The following is a 21103-nucleotide window of genomic DNA, read 5'->3' as shown; positions in this document are numbered from 1 at the left end:
GTGGGGTAAGAAAAAAACAGGGGGGGGGGGGGGGCGGCCAACATTTTTTCTGCTTGGGGCAGCAAAAATCCTAGAGCCGGCCCTGCCTGTGTGATATAGAAAGTTCAGGTATTTGAGGAGAAAAAAAAGCCCCTCTTGGACAGAGTTTTGCAGGAAGTTGTTGCAACAAGGCACAACCACCTTGGCCAGCAGCGTGAGGTCCTTATTAAAACAGATCTGCTCATGTCTGCGCTCACAGAGCGAACATTTTCTTTCCAAGCCACAATCTAGAGATGGCAGAGGAAGAGTCAGAAGCCCACAACTGAGGAGCACGGTGAGGGCAAGGCAAGGAAGAGAGACCAGGGCTTAAAACAAAAGGTCTTTTATTGTCTTTAATCAAAGAGTATGGTACAGAGGAACTACACAGAGGCTTCATTCATTTCTTTTTTCTGTTTTTTTTTTTTAAAAGGAGCCCTTTATTTACACAGGTGTTCCACATCACCATTTTGTAGCTAATCCCACCTTTGCATTTTGCTTGTTTTGTTAGTGATTCCCACCTAGTTGAAAGCAAGAGTCAGTCAGTTAAATGGTACAGCCAATGTGCTTCTGGCTAGGAAAAAAGGAACACCCTCTAAAAACCTTCGCGAGCATTCCATTGCAATGAGTCCACCAGAATACTTACACCCAAACACTGACAAAAGGGAGCATGCTTTCTGAATAAATTTAGCATCCTGATCATTCTCAGCCTTCTTTACTTAAGGAAATATACCCCGGACGTGCACAAAGTTGAAGAAAATGTAGAGGTTTTTTTTTAAAAGTAATTGTGCTTTATTTAAAAAAAAATACAATCAGACACTGTCCTGCTGTGTTTCAGAAAGCATGACAAAAAATGTTGCTTATTATCATTATTATTATTATTTTGTCGTTATATTAATATAAAATTAAGATTTTGCTTATGGTTTAAATTGTACTGTTTCCCTTCCCCCATCTTTCTCTGCGATACATGATATATCTCTATATATATTTTAAAAAAGCTTTCCAATGACCAACAGAAGTTCAACTACTAATAATAATAATAATGATAATCATACAAATTTGTGTGTGTAAAATATGGCTGGTTCTCAAACTACCAATGTACAACCTTTCCCCCCGCCCCTCCCTTGTGCTGCCCATCAGACCATGGAAGAATCTTGTCACGGACCTTCTGAGAAAAAAACCCTCCCAAAATCTAAAATCAATACAGAACCCTTGAGATTGTTGTCTTTGGTGTGAAGGGCATTAACCATGGGCAGCAAAAGCTGGTCTGCAGAAGATGCTGTGGTTGCATAAGGCTGGTCACTCAGACTGTAGAAGGAGCCCCAGTTAGGCCAAGCGTCATTGATGCTTTGGTAAGATTACCAGCTGCCTTATCCCCCTCCCCCGTGTTATTCCAGAAAACCCTCCCACTACCCCCACCCGACGTCCCAAACTTTCCTCCATCTCTGGGTTTTATGCTCTCTTTCGTCTGCCTTCTAGATTCCGGAAGCTGATGGGTCTCAACTTCATTTCTGCAAACTGGATGGAGTATTCATGGCCCTTCCAGTGGAACCAGTTAATGCCCTGCAAAAACACACAGGCAACATGACCCCATATTAGTACAATCTGCATCCCTTGCTCTTATATAGTGCTTTTCAGCCATAGATCTCAAAGTACTCTATAGCTGGGGAAAGCACAGGAGCGGTGAAGTGACTTGTTCAAGGTCACCTCAGTAGGCTAGCAACAGAGCCAAGAATGGAAGCTAGATCTCCTGACTGCCAGTCCAGATTTCTATCAACTAGGCAATGCTGCCGGTACATGTATTATTCTAGTCTTTAACCTCATAACAGAGAAGTTGCAATATTTATTATGCTCCTGTATTTCTGCATTATAAACTCATAGATTGTAAAGCTGGAAAGGACCATTACGATCATCTCATCTGACCTATGCAACCCAGACAATAGAATTTCACACAGTGATTCTTGCATCAATCCCAATAAGTTGTGGTTGAATTAGGGCATTTTTCTTAGCAAGAGATCTCCAACCTCAATTTAAAGGCTGGTGAAGAATTTACCACGTCCCCTGTTCCAACTCCAACTGCACAATCTGTGACTAGAACAGCAGTGGGTTCCCCACAACTTTTGTCCCCGAGAGCAACTCCTGGTGTGAGATTAATGAGGCTTTAGTAGCTTTGAGATCCATCAAAGCCAGTACTCCTATGCCGTCCCTTTTACTGACCCCTGCTGGAGGAGGCAGGGGCTTGGGCTAGAGTAACAGTGTCACTCCTCCACCGTTCTCTCCTATGTTTACTTCATTTTCAACAGAATGCTCTTTTTTTAAAACATGTATTTGAAGTGATAAAAGCTCCAGCCCCAAACATTCCCATGAACTCTCATGCGAGAATGAATAAAGAAGGTTGAGAACATGTTTGGATTGAACCGTGATTCTCGTTTGGTGAACGTGATTTAATATACCCCCCACCCCATGATTTATTCAGTTTTAATGATGGGGTTTCTCCTGTCTCTCTGAAGCACTATATATTGGCCACAGCAAGAGACTGACTAACAGAATGAATGAACCAGTGGCTTGATTTGGTATGGCCACTCCTACATTCCCATGCCTGGTGGATCGTTACATAACATGGCAAACTCACCTGACTGTGGCTGTTGTCACCGTATCTGCCCATCAGATTGACTCGGTGACAATTCTTGTACCAGAAAGCACCTTTGTAGGACAAAGCACAGTTTGTGATAGCAGCGTCATTATCCTTATCAAAGGTGGAGAAGGACCGTCCATTGTGATAGGTCATGGAGTCACCTATGTAGGGAAAACAAAGAGAATGATGTCAGAGTTTTCACCTGGCTTCTATTCTGCATGTGCAAATGATTCAATGGTTAGGGGCAACTTTGAGTTTTTTGGGCATAAAATACCTTGGTTGCTCCTGCTCAAAAACCTGGCGGTGCATATCACAAGTTTCGCAGAGACCACTTTGAAACCGTGGTCCCGAATTTCACTTGAAATGCTATTTGCCAATAAATAAAGGAGAGATGTGCCCACACTGTGAATTTTGCCTCTGTATCCAGATTCTGAACCCACCACTAGCTTCTTGGGCTTCAGATCTGAAGTTTTGGTTCAGGCCCATCTCGGCTAAAAATAAATACCAAAAGTAAACGAAGGCCAGTCCACGGAGCTCTGCTGATCTACATCAGCTGAACATCTGACCTAAACATCATCGGTGTATAGACTTCAAAAAAGTGACAAATATACACATTTTAAAACTAAGTAGTTTAAATGGATTCCCCGTTCACTCACTGCACTTGCTGAATCCAGGATTCAAGCCCTCAAGGTGCAGCGTTTCTCTTGTTCAAATCAATGTTATATTGTTTAACAACTGCAGCAGAGCAGGGAACTACATTTCTTACGCTACTTTAGGTGCCAATAACGTTATCAGGAGACACGAAGAACCCCTAAGACCTTTAACTTCAGCCTTGACAGATGCTCAATTGCCTTTCCATTTACCTCTCAAAAATGCACTCACCAAATTTAATTCTGTGCAATGTGTCCTTGGATCTGGCAACGCAACAATTGCCTGAAGTGAATTTGATCTCCACGGTCAGTTCTACGGCTCTGTGTAAAATTGCTTTGGGGCCAATTTCTGCAGTTCATGCACTCGGGACTCAATCCTGGTCCTCTGTCCAAAGCCAGAGTGAACAGACAGTGCAGGGGGATCTTCATGTAGGTCACTAATGGAACGGAATCTCCCCTTCAGCAGGTGGCACAGCAGTGATGCTGCTACTGTAACCCATGAGCTGAAACAGCAGACTCTACCTCAGTCTGTTTGCCCTAGAATGGGGGAGTTTGACTAATGGAGCTGTATAATTGCTAAGCCATTGGCTACACTCCTGTCCCTGCTACTCAGCTCTTCAGAGAGCCACCATGGACAGCTGCAAGGTGCATAGTCCCCAGAGAGTTCTTTCTGTGGCCATGCCCAGCAGAATCACAGTATTTCTCTTTTGTTTAAGCCGTTATGCTCCTATGGCACAGGATTTAGCCCTTGGTCCTTACTCTGTCAACACTGAAGCCAAAGATGGGGCTGGACATGGTCTGCAGGCCTGTGCTTAATGGGATTGAAGGAGGCAGAGGAATTCTTCAGTAACATTATCAAGCATGTTATAACAGGCATCAGCCACACATTCCTAACAAATGGCGCTGCGGCAAGCTATTACAAGCCCTATTAATGACAGGTAGGTATTGCTAAAACGAGACATATGTCTGTTTTAGATGTTTGTTTACATTCTGCCATAAGCATGTTATAAAACGTGGCATCTGAAGGAGCAGAGCATTTAGAATGGAATCATAGAGGAAAGCGATCCTTTCGCATTTTCCGATCTCCCCCCCAAAAGACTTACCTGCTGTGACAACAATCCCCGTTGTTGCTCTGAACCAAGTGGAAGGAAATTGTAGCTCCAGCCAGATATGGAGAAATGCCTAGCCCTCCCCCCACGTCCTTTCCTGGCCTATTTCGAGTCTGAAAAAATATCAGTTTTAACCCACCTGCCGTTCCACTGTATCCATCCACTTTTAGCCGATAACGGGTCTTGGAGTCTCCCACGCTAAACCTGTCATAGAGAGCGTAAGCTGTCTCGCCCTTGTCTCGCAGATCCACACGCAGCTCATACTGGCCCTGGGAAGTGATTTTGTGGAGGTTCTCCAGACCTGTAGTAATGAATGGATAAATGAGTAAAGAACCACTGTGTTGTCTCTCTCGATCTTCTGTCCTAACATCTTATCACCACATATTACATCTTCCTGCCATGAGCCTCTTTAGAGAAGCCAATATTGTGGTCAGCAACATGGCTGTCATGCCTACAAGTGACTCATTCTCTTTTGTTTCAGAAAGTTCTTGGTAATCGCTTACCTATCCAGAATTCATCCTTGGGATCCCCAAACCCAGCAGCGTAAGTCCTCCAGTTCCTGTAGAAATCCTCATTTCCATTGTGGCGCCTCAGAAACACCTAAAACCCCAACATGCCAGTAGCGTTATATTTACAACAGTTGTGACTTTTACACACTAAGGGCTTCCCTGCACCAACCATCCCAAAGCAACAGGGGTACTGACATATTTCAGCCCAACTAGTACGATTTTAGCAGGCCCACTGAATGTTATTTTTAAACAAGGCCCATGTTTCTGCTTGGGTTCCAAGCCACCTCTGTATTTTGCAGCCTTGTGGTCAGTCCCTGCCCTCTGCTTTCTTAGCACTCCCTCAGAGCTCCATATCACTCAGCCAGGTCCTTCTATATCCTTCAACCTGTTGTCCATGAAGCCTCAGTTTTTCTCAAGCGCCGTTCCTTCACTCTTTGACATTTTTCAGACTCTCAGGCCCACCTGGCTTCTTTGAATTCCACAGATTCTCAGCACTGTACTTTGCTGTTCTTCTTGCCTCTGTTTTTACTGCCCTGCTTACCCACCCGTCAGTGGGACTGTAGAACTAATGCATTCTTCTCAGTCCTCGTTTCTCCTGCAAAGTTTTGGAAGTGGCTGCACCTCTGCTTCAGTCTCCCACCCTGACTGCAGTCGGATTTAGAACTAAAAGTTAAATTTCCCAAGTGTTTTGGCACGTTAATGCAACATCATTAATAATGCAGTAATTGACTGAGGCTGGGCCCTGTCTCATGTTCTTGACCCAGGCACAAGGCAATAGTGACAGAGGTTTTGGATCCCTTCCCACAGTATACTCACAATCCATCCACCTCCATCAGAGATCATGTCACAATACACCTCCATAGGCTGTGACTTGTTTCCATTCGTATAAATGGTGTAAAGTCCAGAGGCACTTTCTCCATTCAACAGAGCTTGGGAGCAGTCTCTAGGGTAAGGATAGAGAAGTCCAACTGCACACAAAAGAGAAAAGCAGAGAACAGCGCTTGAGAAATCATTTATGAAAAGGGATGCATCTTCCTGTCATTTAGGTAATTAATTTGTGAGCTCTTTCTGGTGACAAGGCAAATGAATCAATTTCATTTAGAAGAGATACTGCTAAGAATGGAGTAATACACTAGTGGTGCACAAACTTGAACATGTGCAATGGAAAAATCAACTTGACTGTCCACAAATCTGGATGAAAAAATACTGAAATTTTGCAGTTATATAGCACATTCCTTCTTCAACTTGCTCATTGACTAATGAATCCTTACAGCACAATGGATGCATTAAACATTAGTGTCCTTAGTATACAGTTGTAGAAATTAAATCAGAACACTTAGGTGACATGGCCAAGAAGGTTTCTCAGCTGGTCAATAGCCCAGCCAGGAATAGATTCCAGGAGACCTGACTCTAAATTCTAGAAAAAATCCTTGACCCTGTATTCACACTCTAGACAATATTGTAACAATCTTTGTGCAAAATATGCCTTGTGAGGAGTCGTTTAAAAACTAACACCACACTGATCATTAATAATCTTATGGAACATGTGTACATAATGCCTATTAAGTGTTATGAACACAAGCTGAAATTATGACTGCCATTTGTTTACTAGACAAGTTTGGGGAGTAGGTAAACTGGTTTCTCAAAGACAAAGGACAAATTGATACTTCTAGCCAGCTGTCATCAAAGTTGATTGGTAGCCACCTGTCAAGTTGCCAATCAAGGGGGGTGGGGCAGGAACAGATCAATCTGCATTTTAGCAAACAACAGCATGGAACCTTTCCCCCCCAAACCTCCATGTCTCCTTCCTCACAACTGGAATAAACTTTATCTAGGGGTAACTCTCAAGAAAATGCATTTCAAAGGGTGACTGGACTATAAAAGTGAGGGGCAAAACACCCCAATTCATCTATCTTTCACCTAAGAAGACAAAGGTGCCAGCCCTTTGACTCTGAGGGGAGATCCTGACCTGAGAATTTGGTCAGCCATGTTGCTGGAAATGTGGTAAGGATTTTACCTTGAACCAAGGCTAGCTTGTTAAGTTTTAGCTACTAGAAAGTGTGTTCATCTTTCTGTCTCTTGTAATCATTTCTGACTTTCAGACCTGATACTTGAATTCACTTAAAATCATATTTTCTTTTGTTAATGCACTTGTTTTGTTTTTTAAGCTAAACCAATCCAGTGTTGAGTTTAAACAGAACGGTTTGGCAACTCCAGTTAAAGTAGCAAACTGTTGATATTGACCCTTTATAGAGGCAATGGACTTGTAATATCTGAACAGCCCAGGACAGGGCTGGACAGTGCAGAACACACATTCCTGGGAATTTGTTGGGGTCACTCTGCAAGGAGTCACCAAGGCTGCTGGAAGCCAGAGCGTGACTGGAGCTTTGCTGACAGGCTGCTGGGGTCAGAGCTGCTGGACCAGAGCTGGAGCTATACACAGACACTGAGGGTGTGATTTGCATGCTGGAAAGCTGTTTGCGAGTGTCCCAGATTGGGAGCTACAACAGCAAAGCATTGTGAAGCACCCAAGGTTGCGGACCAGGTGGTGACACAACCCCTAGTCTGGATTGCAGCCCAGAACTTCACTATATATAAAAAAAATCAGATAATACATGCCATAAAGACATATTTAGGGACAGGTTTCTAAAACTAGGCCTCCTGTGTATGCCTGTAATTTTGAAGGCACAATTAACTGCATTTATATACCTACCTACCTGCAATGTGGGCACAATCATGTAGTTAAATGTTTAAGTGACATCACTTGTGTCTGCAACTACCTGCAGGACAACACTGCACCTTTAATGATTTGCACGTATGACACGTGAGAGTATAACAGTGGAAGCATGGCTAAAGCCAAGATGAAAATCAGGACTTCTTCAATAACAAGTGTAATGCAAAGTATGTTATAAAACAAGGCATGTGAAAAAAACCCAACAACAATGGTGCATTTTTTTTTCTGACTACAACTTAATAGAGGCATAGGTGCGGTCAATACAATTTCAAACACAAAAAAATCCCCCAAACTATTAAAATGTGAATGTTTTGGGCATTTTCTTGACATCTTTGAAATGACTGAAAAAAACTATTGATTTTAGCGTATTCGGTGGAAATAACTGCAACAGGTGTAATTAAGGGATGTTCTGAAAAGGTATATTAGGTGTATTTCTATTATTAACACTTTTAGAGTCTCAAAGCCAGCTGTGTAAATGTAACTCAAGGTCCATTGTGTATTATGTGACACCCTCTGCGCCAGAGGGTTTGAGTCCGTTACAGCTCCCTACTACAGGCCTCCAATTCAGGAAAACATCCCTCCTGAGGACAATTACTCAGAGGGGAGGGTAAACACACTTACTCATGTGCTAGCCTCCCCACTGAGGTCAACAGGACTCAAGCATGTACTTAAAAATAAGCACAGACTTAATTGTTTGCCTGAATAAGGTACTACCTCTTTAGCTGGCGCTGTAGAGATCTCCAGTTACTGGTCGTGACCAAGAAGGCAGATGTCACTTAAACACCTCAAGATCTGATTCTGCTCCCACTTGCTGGTGTAGCTCCATTAACTTCAATGAGGTTACTCCTGATTGACACCAGAGTTGACTGCAAGCAGGTTCAGGGCCCTGTGACTTTACCTAGCATTTTATAAGCATTTGACCTGATGTCAGCGTAGATGGCAGGAGTCAGGGGCAAACATTTGAAGACGCTGTTGAGTTTGGAAGGTTGAGAAGTGAGGAGAAGGGCAGGTGGAATTTTGTAGCCATTTAATCCTTAAAAACGTCATTGTATTTTCCCTGCCATCAAAAATGTGTCTGCTTGACTGTCAGCTTGATGAAGCTTTCAGAATTGCATTCATTGCATCCTTTATTGCATTATTATTGCATTCAGCTCAGTGGAAAGCCTTCCCAGGTAGTATCAGAACGAACACTCTAGGGTAGCAGGATGAAAACTGAGTGAACTCAGTGGGAAAGAGAGAAGGGAGAGGAGAAGCTATCCAGGGGTTAAAGCTCTGAGGGCCAAATTCTACCTGAGTGCAAGCCACTCCACCCAATCAGGCTGTGGGTGGGTGGAGTGTGGAGGGGTTGACTAGCTGAATTCCATCCTTCCAGGATGAGAGCAGTGAATGGGGCTGCTGCCTTGTACAGAGTTTAAGTCTTGCAGGGAGCCTTGCGCAGGCCTTCTACACAGAGGCTAGCCACTCGTGTAGATGCTTAGGATCCCGGGTGGGTTGTACGGTCCATGCTGCTGGGGCTTCACTGTTAGTGTTTTTCAAGCTAGCTAGACCAAAGCTAGCTCAAGCTACATGAACTATAGTCACACCTCTGACTGCAGTGTAGACCATACTCACTGCCCTAAGCATACTGCAAGTATCCACTGCCCTTTGACTTCAATGGGAGCTGCATCTGCCTATTCCAGAGCTCAACTTGGTCCTAAGAATGGAAACGCGTAGATAATTCCAATCCCTCATACAAAGCAAAGGCCTTACTTGTGGTGAAGATAGTCTGGATTCTCTTGCTCTTCAGGGCTCTGTTCAGTGCCTGCAGTTTCACTGTGTACTGGGTGGACGGGTTTAGCTCAGACAGGCTGTAGGAAGTTGCCTCAGGTCCCAAGATGACTTCCTGTTGGGAGAATAAATCCTAGAGAAACTCTGAAATGAACAAACCCACGGACTGGAACGGTTACATATTTTAGATTTTCAGATGCCTTTTTATGTAAATTATTGATGGTATTTTTAACCATTTCAATGATTTATGATGAAACTTTATTCCTACGAGATTTTTACCAGGCTAATGTTCATTAGTAGCATGAGAAAGGTTGCCTGGAAATTAATGTTTAATATTATAATGTTTAAGTAGTGTAGCTTAAAAGCAAGCACGGTAGAAGTTAACATGGCTTATATATACACACATTATATACTGCCGGAGGGGCGAAATTCATCAAAAATTAAGCTGGATTGTCCTTTGTGGTATGTCTGTAGATGCCACTGAACTGAATTTTGATTTTGGACAACCATCTTGGAATACCTAGAAGAGGCCTGATTTTCAGAAAGTGCTGAACATCCGCCCTCTGAAAATCAGGTCTTTAAAAGTGGCTCAAGTTGAGCACCCAAAATCACTAGCCACTTTTAGACACATATGGTCATTGCCTTTATTCCATAGACTTTGGATGGGAGAAGGCAGGGGCTTGCTATCTGATTTTTCTCCCTCTTGTGGAGGGAGGGAAGATAGTCTATATGTCATCCAGGCTGTAGCTAAGTTTTCATTATAGGAAAGCACTGAGACATGTGCTTAATGTTAGACGTGTGCTTCCGTCCCATTGGCTGGCATTTTCTGAGCAACTCTACCAGCATGTCTCCCAACTCAGAATTTGTGAGTTAGCTCCAAGTGCGGTACCTTGACTTTGCCATCGATAGACTCGTAGATAAGGAGATAGCCAGTGACAGAAGCCCGTGGAGGCCGCCACGACAGCACTGCTGTTTCTGACTGAACCTCAATGGCACTCAAATCTCTTGGCGCATCCATGCCTAGAGGAGACAAGATACAGTGAGTGCAGGGCTGGCTTGATGGCAGCAGACAATGGAACCTTGTCGCACTGCACGGGGCTGCAGTGCCGGGGGAAGGCTTGACACTGCACCTGTAGTGAATTTGGTGAAGACTGTCTCACTCTTCTGTGGTCCCTTTACTGCATAGATCCTCAGGATATATTCGGTTGCAGGACGAAGGCCATTGAGGTCATATTCCACGGTGTTCCCAGACACCGTCTGAGTAACTTCTGGCTCTACACAGCAAACACACAAAAGATGGGAACAGAGAACTTTAGATTACGGGCCGCTAGAAGTCATGGCGTTGGTTGTAAAAGGCAAGCACTCCTCAGAGGGAGGCTTCACACCAGCGCTCTGAATGACCACATCCTGAGCTAAGGGCTGATCATTCATTGGACGGAAACCCACTTTCCTGAGGTGTTTCAGGGCGAGGATGAAATAAGCAGAGGCAGTGGCTCGGTGGAGTCACTGCCACAACCCACACTAAAGCTGAGTGTAAACTGTTAACACTACAGTCAATTCCATACAAAAGTACCAGCGCCCCCTGCTGTATGCGTTGAAAATAACAGTGTTTCTCTTCACTTCCAGGATAACACAGACACAGCTCTGCTGCTGCTCACCGCCTGGATTAGGGATGGACAACTTACTTAAATGAGGATGCTGTAACATGCTCCTAACCAGCCTTCACCCCTCAAATTCAACCTTCCTCTCCTCCCTCCCAGTTGCTGAATCCAGTCCTGAGCACCATTCTCACTGACTGCCCTGTGGTCAAGCTCAAAGATGCTCCCACTGACCCTTCTTACCATCCTCAGCAATGTAGGAGATGATGTAATTGTCCACTGTGGCAATCGCTGGCTGCCAGATTGCCAAGGCCTCAGAGTCTGTGATATTCACCGCTACCAGTCCTGATGGGCTGTCCAGAGCTGAAGGGACAGATAATACCATAATGAGGGAATTATATGTATTAAGGGCTTCCCTGCTGCCTCTAATATGCTGTACCAGGCACATAGTGCAAACTGTGCACACACTGCTGCCTTTGCGTGGTCCTCTTTGGGAGGGACGGGGGGGGGGGTGTTTACTGGAAAGGTGTCATGCTTCACAAAACAGCACTGCTGCAGAGTGAGGTCATCATGGGACAGGATTAAACTCATACCAAGAGGCTGGCAGCGAGAACTAATTATATTCAAAGTCTCAGTTCCACAGGCTCTCAGATAATACTCTTGTCATCATCCATCTTGGGGCCTCTTTCAGACCTGATACATTTCTCTCCCCAATGCTCTCAGTCCCAGACAGGTTCTTGGGGAAAACTCTGACTACCGAGGCTGGGGAAAGGACTGAACTGATGGCAACTCATGGCCATTACAACCGTCTACAGACTTCTAGCCACAATTGTTTTGAATCACATAATCTGCCTTTCTACATTATTCTTGTGGGGATTGCATCTTCCCTCCTTTTCATGCCTCCCATCAGAGACCTTGCACTGGGACCATTAGCTGCTCCCAAGGGTGAAGGAGGCGAAGTATGACCTGGCCTCCAGTGCTGAGTGCATTGCCCTTTCCTCCCAGTGCTCTGTACCCCTATGCGCCCAGCAGAATGATGAATCAATTAAACTGCAGCTGGTTTCCAAAGGGACCTGGGGGAAACCCTATCCCTGATTTAATTAAAAGTATGCTAGACAAAAGAGAGATGAGAGAGAGGATGGTTTGCTGGGACTGGGCTGGGACTAAGGAGATCTGGGTGCAATTCCTTGTGCCTCCAAACTCCCCGTCTGGTTCGGGCCAAGTCACTTAATCAATCTGTGCTTCAGTTCCCCATCTGTAAAATTGGGCTGATAATGCTTTCTTTCTGTTTTGTCTGTTTGGACTATAAGATATCTGAGGCAGGGTCTGTCTCTCAATACAGGTTGGGACCTGCTTAGCAGAATGGAGCAGTTAAAGCCTCTAGACTCATCTGCAATACAAAGAATAATAAACCACTAGGCAAAATACAAACAAAATAAATCCTCTAGTCAGTATCAGGGGATAGCTAAAATGTGACTTGGTTGGTCTTTTTCATCTCTGATTTTTATGAGTCTTCTGTATGAGACATGAACTTGAACAAACTTACTAGGCCCTTATTTCTTTGGGGCATTACCTGTAGTCAGAATTCCAGAGACCGGCTCGCTTTCTTCAAACCCTTTGATGGATATTATACTGACAGTGTAGTCTACACCTGGGATCAGTTTCACCAGCTTGGTCCTAGTATTGGTTCCATCCACCGTCACAACATTGGGAGTACCTAGGTGCAAACCAAATGTCAAGGCAATGATGATATGATGTTCCAGCTAGTGTTTAGGCTGTGGTGCTGTGCTCCAAACAAAGGACTTCATTTCCAGTACAGAAATAAGTTTCATGGAATCATAGAAATGTAGGGCTGGAAGGGATCTCAAATCCAGCACCCTGCACTGAGGGAGGACTGAGTAAACCTAGACCATCCCTGACAGGTGTTTGTCCAACCTGTTCTTAAAGACCTCTAGAGAAGAGGATTCCACAACCTCCCTAGGAAACCTGTTACAGGGCATAACTATCCATATAATTAGAAAGATTTTCCTAATAACTAACCAAAATATCCTTTGCTGCAGAGTAAGTCCCTCATTTCTTGTCCTACCTTCTGTGGTACAGAGAACAATTGATCCCCATTCTCTTTATAACAGCCCTGAACATAACTGAAGACTATTATCAGGTGCCCCCTCAGTCTTCTTTTTTTATGACTAAACATGCCCAGGTTTTTTATTACTCTTTCCACACAGGTCAGGTTTTCTAAACCTTTTGTCATTTTTGTTGCTCTCCCCTACACTCTCTCCAATTTGTCCAGAGCTTTCTTAAAGTGTGGTGCCCAGAACTAGACACAGTACTCCAGCTGAGGGCTCACCAGTGGTGAGAACACAATAGTAACCTCTCCTGTCTTGCGTACAACACTCCTTGTTAATATGCCCCACAATGATATTAGCCCTTTTTTACAACTGCATCATATTGTTGACCTATATTCAATTTGTGATCCATTATAATCCACAATTCCTTTTCAGCAGTCCTGCTCCCTAGCCAGCTATTCCCCATTTTGTATTTGTGCATTTGATTTTTTTTCCTTCCTAAATGAAATACTTTGCACTTGTCTTTATTGAATTTCATCCTGTTGATTTCAGACCAATTCTCCAATTTGTCAAGGACGTTTTGAATTCTAATGCTGTCCTTCAAAGTGCTTGCAACCCCGCCCAGCATGGTGTCATCAGCAAGTTGTATAAGCATATTCTCCATTTTCCAAGTCATTAATGAAAAGTATTGACTAGTACTGGCCCCAGGACCCATCCCTGTGGGACTCCACTGAATTGATGATAACTATTCTTTGAATACTGTCTTTCAACCAGTTTTGTGCTCGCTTTATAATAATTTAATCTAGGTCATATTTCCTTAGTTTGCTTATGCGAATGTCATGTGAAACTGTGTCAAAAGCCTTACTAAAATAAAGATATATCACGTCTACCGCTTCCCCCCATCCACTAGGCTGGTAACCCTGTCAAAAAAGGAAAGTAGGTTGGTTTTGCATTCTTGACAAATCTATGTGGGTTGTTCCTTATCACCCTATAATCCTCTAGGTGCTTACAAACTGATTGGTTAATAATTTGTTCTAGGGTCTTCCCAGGTATTGAAGTTAGGCTGACCTATAATTCCCCAGGTCCTCTTTGTTCCTTTTTTAAGGATAGGTACTATGTTCCCCCTTCTGGGACTCTGCCATCCTCCATGAGTTCTCAAAGATAATTACTAATGGTTGCGAGATTGCTTCAGCTAGTTCTTTGAGTAACCTAGGACAAATTTTGTTAGGCCCTGCTGACTTGAAGACATCTAACTAAGCTATATATTCTTTAACCTCTTCCCCCCCCCCCCATATTGACTTGTGTTTCTTCCCCTTTGCTGTTAATATTAATTGCGTAGAGTATCTAGTCACCACTAATCTTTTTAGTGAAAACTGGAGGAAAATAGGAATTAATCACTTCAACCTACTTGATGTCATAAATTATTAGCTCTTCTTCCCCACTAAGTAAAGGACCTACACTTTCCTTCAGCTTTCTCTTGCTCCACTGTATTTAAATAACCTTGTTTTATTACCTTCAATATCCCTTGCTAGGTGTAATTCATTCTGTGCCCTACCGTTCTGAGTTTGTCCCTCCATTCTCGTGCTATGTACACACAGGGCCAAATGTCCCCCTTGGTTAAACCCACTGACGTCAATAAGACTGAATGGGTGAAAACAAGGGGAAATTTTGACAGTTGAGGATCAGTAAAAATGGTCTCCTTGAAACATAAAATCAAAGGGGCAGGTTTATTCATGTTTTTTTCCCCTAGTGGTCCAAGTGCCAACATTTGAATACGTGTAAGAAAAAACTAAAATCTCGTGCACATGCACTGCCCCATTTTCATGTGCAAAATAGGTAACTGTCACGTGCAAATATAGGTATTTGCACATGCAATTAAATACAAAGAAATCAAAGATTCTTGTTGTATATTTGGACCTCTTTGGTTTTGTTTCTGGTGGGAGGAGAAGAAAGGCCAGATATCAATTCAGTCTCTCTCCTTGGCCCACTTAATCTCAGACCAAGACACAGTGCATATTAGCCTGAGAGGTTCTACCTGCATAGACAGGGACTCGGGATATTTATTTATTCCAAATTCTGGTCCTACTCCAACAAAGCATTTAAACCCATGCATAACTTTATGCTTTTGAGAAATCCCAATGATTTCAATGCGACTGCTCTTTTGCTTAAAAGTTACACATGTGCTTTGCTGGATCAAGGCCTAAATCTTAGTTGAAAAACCAACCCCAGTTATCTGATGTTGGTGGTTTCCCATTTTGTAGTTTCATCCCTATCTCCTTCCTGTTCTGTTCTGTGGCACTTCCAGTGTATTTCTTTTAGTCCCTGGCCCTAGCATGCTCTTCACTTGCTGTTAGCTGATCTTTCCACCCAGAGGTCCCATGAGTTGTGCTAATTCTGCTGCTCATCAAGGAAGTCTCATGAAAAAGACAAGTTTCCCATTTGTCAATGAAGCACTAAAACAGAGAGAGGTCATGGTGGAGGGAATGAAACATCCTTGAGGGATGTTCAAGAAAGCGTTGACTTAGAAAACACAGTTAAAGCCACAGATGAAATTTTAAAAAACAAACTATTTTTAATCTTCAAGGACCAACTTTTCAGCATGATGCATGCACGCTGAAGTGCTAAACGGGAGCTGAACTCTTTGGAAAATCTGGCTCCAATTATGGGTGCTGCTGAGCACTTGGAAATCTGGCTTTTTTGCAAATCTGCTCCATGGCATACTAGATATGCCAGCCATACAGTAAGGGTACGTCGACGCTACCCGCCGGATCGGCGGGTAGTGATCGATCTATCGGGGATCGATTTATCATGTCTCGTTTAGCCACGATAAATCGATCCCCGAATGTGCTCCCCATCGACTCCAGAACTCCACCGCTGCGAGAGGCGGAAGTGGAGTCGACGGGGGAGCGGCGGCCAGCGATCCTACGCCGCGAGGACGCGAAGTATGTCAATCTAAGTTGATCTAAGATACGCTATTCTCGTAGCTGAAGTTGTGTATCTTAGATCGATTTCCCCCCCCCCCCCCCCCACAGTGTAGACCAAGCCTAAGTCCGCCCACTGGAACTGGTTAAGTGCACACTAATTGTGCCTGCCAGCTGCTGGCTAGCAAGAGAATTGAACCTCTGTGTCCTTCTGATATGGAGGCTAGACTGCTGTGTACCAAGTGACTGACACCAGCGTAGCCCTAGTCTCTTCCCTTTGCTCTCTACTCTCTTTAACCAGTGCACCCTTATTCCTTTCACTACCCCTCCGCTTCCTCACCTCCTGTTATGGGGACGTATGAAATCCGGAAGCTCTCCACTCGAGTCCTTGGAGGCGACCAGCTGACCGTGGCCGAGTTTTCAGTAATGTCAGAGAAACTGATTGCCTTGGGCGATCCCACAGCTGCCGGTGGAGTCAGAGGGAGAGGAAAAACACACCACACAGACACAGAGAAAGAGTTAAAGCATGTGCTTATCAATCATTTTTTGCTGGAATAACAATTGACCTCAGCCTTCTGTCCCAGGAGCTGAAGCTATAAATATCGAGTTCAACATCACGCTAGAGAAACTTCCACACAGCTAAGGATTTTATGACCTGCTCAGAACAATCGGTTCTGATTTTGTTTTCCAATAAAGTTACAGCCATGTCCAGCCTCATAAAAAAGCTATTAAATGTATTATTATTATATATTACTTTATTAGTAGTATACAGCCGGGAATAATGATAATTGCAAGGGCTGTTGAACAGATCCATTTTTTGGATTGCACTTTATAGTGGATAGAATTTGTTCTGGCCATTATTTTCTGTATCCAATTTCGCTTGGTCTATTTTTAGTTTTTCATTGAACATCAGAGGCAGCCCATCCTTACGCTCTGAAAAGCAGTTGGGCACAGCAGTCTTCAAAAATGGAGAGAGGCTGAGCTCTGGTGCCAAGTCCCAGGCAGGCAGGCAGCCCACAAAAGGTCTCGAATCTGCGGTCTTGGTGCATCAAGGGCTCCATCCCGTGAGAGGCTGAGTGCCCTCAACTCCCGCTGATACCAAAGGGGGTGGAGGACGCTCAGAAACTTGCAGGATCAAGCTCCAGATAAGATCACAAACTCCAAGTAACTCCTAGCCCAAGTCAAAATCACTGAAGGTTCAGAATGCAGAGAGAACATAGTAGCCCAATGGCACCAGAGGGCCGCCCGGCTGTGCAGTGTGTAGAAGAAACCATTCACTCCCCGTGGTGGAGCACTATTCTGGACTATATTTCTCTCTGTGTAATGGCATGCAGAAGGGAATCAGGGGCAGCCAGTGGGACCACAATTACATAGATCCACTAGGACAGGCTGCAATATCACCTGGGGTCCGGCTGTGCAGCTCCCCTGCACCCTGCTTATGAAAATGGGGAGGATTCCATCCCCTCAACCCCAGAGTACAGCCCCCGGCTGAAAGCTGCTTGAACTTGAGCTTTGCATATGAAAGCAGCATTTTACCCACATTCCCTGGCTGGGAAGTGACCGAATATTTAGAGCCAGAGAACAAATCGTTTAGAGGGAGGAGGACAGGGAAGGAATTCTTTTGGCTTTCATTCCTATGGATAAAACCACTGTTTCATCTCTCTCTCTCTCTCTTTCCAAAGCAGGGGGCATCACTAAGCAGAATTTAAAGGGGCCTAGGCAAGGTATGTACATATTGAGAGCAATGCAGCTGATGTCTCGGCTGCAAACTCATTTGGGCTGGACGCTGTCTTGTTCTGTACGGCGCTGAATGCATTGTTGGCACTTAACAATCAGTAAGAATAAGGTTGGTGTGTACACAGCCATTAAGCTGTGTTTATGGCTGATTTGCATTGCCAGAGCAACACAAAGTAGCCTGTGCATAACAGTGAATATGGCCCCATATATATTTTTGCATAGGTGGAACTACTGGGGGTAGATAGGTCTTATGAGGGGTGGGGGAACTGTGAACCTTTTGAGGCTTTGGTTTCAGTCTCTCTCTCTCTCTCTCTCTCTCTCACACACACACACGCACGTGCCCTTTTGTTAAAAACCTGTTGCCCTTCCAACCCTGGCTCCTAATAAGTTTGTGTACACATTGGCTGGAATCAGACATGTAAATCAGACTGCATGCACCACTTAGATAAGTAGAAAAACATGTGTCAAAGAGATTCAGTCTGAAGACGTGTTCGAAATTTTTGCCACATCTGAGCAGTATTTTAACCAATTAGATCTTAGGCATGATGAGGGCCTCCCAGCACTGTGGGGTGACAACACCTGGTGCTTGAAAGTTCACTTTCAGCATTTCAGTCCTAATCTTCCCTTTTGACTGTAACAAAAACAATCCTGATAATGGTTAACAAAAATAAATAGCCCACACAAGAGAAGTCCATTAGCAGAAGAGTGACAAATACCAAACACAAGCTATAGTAAGAGGATGAGTGGAGACAAGCCAGGGTGTAGGGTGAAAGGAAAAAAGAAAGGCCTGTGGGTGAAATGGCTTGCAAAGAAAGAATTTGCAGGAAAATGAGTCATAGAAGATTGTGACTTCCAGGTGCTCCTGGGAGCTCCAGCAGCAGGGCACTAAATCAATAGAAGGGAAAGGAAAAGAAAACAATGTGTGCTCCCCTGAGAACTGTAAATTATCTCCACAGCTCAGCTGTCCACCTTGGGCCTGCTGGGTTTGTTCAAAAACAAGAGCAGGGGGGAGTGGGGGCAGGTCTTAAAGACAAAGCAAATTGGGTTTGGTAAAAGTGCACTGCACCAAAATCTGCTGCCGATTTAGCCATAAATCCACGATCTGGGGGAAACAATGAAGAAGAAAAAAAACATAGATGAGAGAGAGCTGGAAATAATATTGATTTCGTTTTGCAATTCAAGTGAATTTAGTAGCTGCTGAAAGCTGATGGATTGATAGCCCTGGGGACTGAAAGCCTCTGGTGGGACCAGATCCTGACTTCCTTATGCATGGGTGAAATTCATCCCTGCATGGAGCGCCCCTGAGTACCACTTCAGCCCACCTGTGCCCTATTCTCAGCATTTATGTGATGTCTGACCTGTACGGTGCCTCTCTGCATGGGGCGAATTGCTCCCTGTTTGAATAGTCCCGTTGATGTCAATACTGGACTAGACCCTTGAACCACAACACAGGTGCAGCATGGGCAGTGACAGTGCAAAGCATTTTAGGTTCACTTCCACTGCCAGTGTGACTCTGTGCCGTGCTAGAGGGGCCACAACTTGGTGTGAAGAAGAAGTTCAGTTTTCAAATGGACACTTTATCTTTGGTCTTTCTGATGGGTATACAAGAAAGGCTCCATGGCCCTGTCCCCTGAGTCAGCTAGTTCGTCTGACAATGACTGTCCATAAAACTGGTTAAACAAGTTTTGTACGAATATTTTCCTGCACAAAAATGCAGTTTCAATAAAACGGAAATGCTCTGCAGGAAATTGTTGAGTTTGGCTACATGTTTCTATTTTCCAATCAGGGGAATCAAAATAATTTTGAATGAATATTTCAAAACCAAAATGACATTTTTGTTTCCAGACGTGTTTTTTTTTTTTTTTTCTCCAAACAAAATGTAAAGATCTTTTTGGCACATCAAATTATTTCTTTTTGATCAAAAATGGCTACATTTTCCATTAAATCTTTTTGATAGTTTTCATTTCATGACATTTGTTGCTATTTTGTCTTTTGCTTCCTATTTGGAAGGGAAAATAATGGTGAAATGTCAAAATTCCTCCAAATATTTCTTTACCATCATCGCAGAAATGCTATGAAAGTCTAACAGACAGAAGCTAATTAGATTTCTTGGTGGCATTGGCTACTGTTGCTGGGAGTGACATAACCGTTAACCTAAACCATTTAACTGGGATTTTATGGGCCCGGCTCTATTATCAATTATCCATGGGCTATTTATGGGTGTCTGTCTTCTGGACTATTAGCTTCAATAGCTGACATGCTCCTAAATCTTTCTCCCAGGGCCAAATCAGAATGTAGGCATGAGGAAATGTATAACTGTGGTGGTTTACCATAAATAGTCCGTGAGTCAGTGAAAATGGGGACATGCTGCTAAAAAGTATAGTTGACTTTAAACATCACCCTCTCTTGTGAGTCAAACCTGTGGTTGGACAAAAGGCTGTCTGTGATGGATTGGTGTTCTGCTTATTGCAAATGCCTCAGACCGTAAGTACGTTTGCTTGATGTTTGCTTAAGGAACATGGTTGTGATCAGTTGGAAGCTGGTCACAAGTGTGCATTCCCCCTCGACCATGGGGGACCAGTTAGATGAATCATGGTGCCAGGCAGTCTCAGTGGATGCTTTCCAACACTGATCTACCATTGGCTCTTTTCTTCTCCAAACGCCGGCTAAAGGTTATCAAGCCAGATTTAGGGCCTGATTCGCATTTTCACCAAGACCCCTTTATACCACTCTGGCAGTTTAAAACGGCCTGGATGTGAGAGTGGATTCCAGGGGAGATTTGAAAGGCACACACGGGAGTTAGGCACCCAGGAATCAGGTTTCAGGACCATGGCATTGGCATTACTCAGGGGCGGCTCTATGTATTTTGCCGCCCCAAGCACGGCAGTGAGGCAGCCTTTGGTGGCATGCCTGCGGGTGGTCCACTGCTCACGCGGATTTGGCGGCATGCCTGTGGTAGGTCCATCGGTCCCACACCTTCGATGTACCCGCCGCCAAATTCCCGTCGAAGCCGCGGGACCGGCGGACCTCCTGCAGGCAAGCCGCCGAAGGCTGCCTGACTCCCGCCCTCACGGCGACCGGCAGGCCGCCCACTGCGGCTTGCTGCCCCAGGCACACGCTTGGTGCGCTGGTGCCTGGAGCCATCTCTGGCATTATTCCATTTCTGTGCCAGCTTAGTTCCATCGAAGTCAATGGAATTCTGCCTGTGTAAAGGTGGCACGATACAGTGTAGAATCCAGCCCTGGTTGTTGTTTTTTTTTAAGCAAAATGGCACTAATAAACTCTTGTGTCTGCCTCTTTCCTTGGGGATCCCATTAACTGTAAGACTCGGTTAAGTAAGCACTGACACCAGGGTACTG

General features: G+C 44.3%; 1 protein-coding gene across 9 annotated transcripts in view; it reads right to left on the bottom strand.

Moving 5' to 3' along the window:
* Nucleotides 1-345: 345 nt before the first annotated feature.
* The window catches only part of TNC (tenascin C), a 95661-nt gene continuing 74903 nt past the window's right edge, over nucleotides 346-21103 (bottom strand). For all 9 annotated transcript variants that reach the window (XM_054007133.1, XM_054007134.1, XM_054007135.1 and 6 more), the window contains 11 exons: nucleotides 16348-16470; nucleotides 12591-12734; nucleotides 11261-11380; nucleotides 10550-10693; nucleotides 10309-10439; nucleotides 9402-9534; nucleotides 5735-5886; nucleotides 4913-5009; nucleotides 4549-4710; nucleotides 2648-2811; nucleotides 346-1578 (listed from right to left, as the gene is read on the bottom strand). In XM_054007133.1, the coding sequence (XP_053863108.1) occupies nucleotides 1468-1578; nucleotides 2648-2811; nucleotides 4549-4710; nucleotides 4913-5009; nucleotides 5735-5886; nucleotides 9402-9534; nucleotides 10309-10439; nucleotides 10550-10693; nucleotides 11261-11380; nucleotides 12591-12734; nucleotides 16348-16470 (1481 nt within the window). In that variant the 3' untranslated portion in view covers nucleotides 346-1467. The remainder of the gene's footprint in view (nucleotides 1579-2647; nucleotides 2812-4548; nucleotides 4711-4912; nucleotides 5010-5734; nucleotides 5887-9401; nucleotides 9535-10308; nucleotides 10440-10549; nucleotides 10694-11260; nucleotides 11381-12590; nucleotides 12735-16347; nucleotides 16471-21103) is intronic.

This window comes from Malaclemys terrapin, chromosome 17, assembly GCF_027887155.1.
Source record: "Malaclemys terrapin pileata isolate rMalTer1 chromosome 17, rMalTer1.hap1, whole genome shotgun sequence".
NCBI classification, from domain to species: domain Eukaryota; kingdom Metazoa; phylum Chordata; order Testudines; family Emydidae; genus Malaclemys; species Malaclemys terrapin.
The sequence above is the reverse complement of the archived record's forward strand: the minus strand, read 5'-3'. Positions and strand labels throughout refer to the sequence as shown.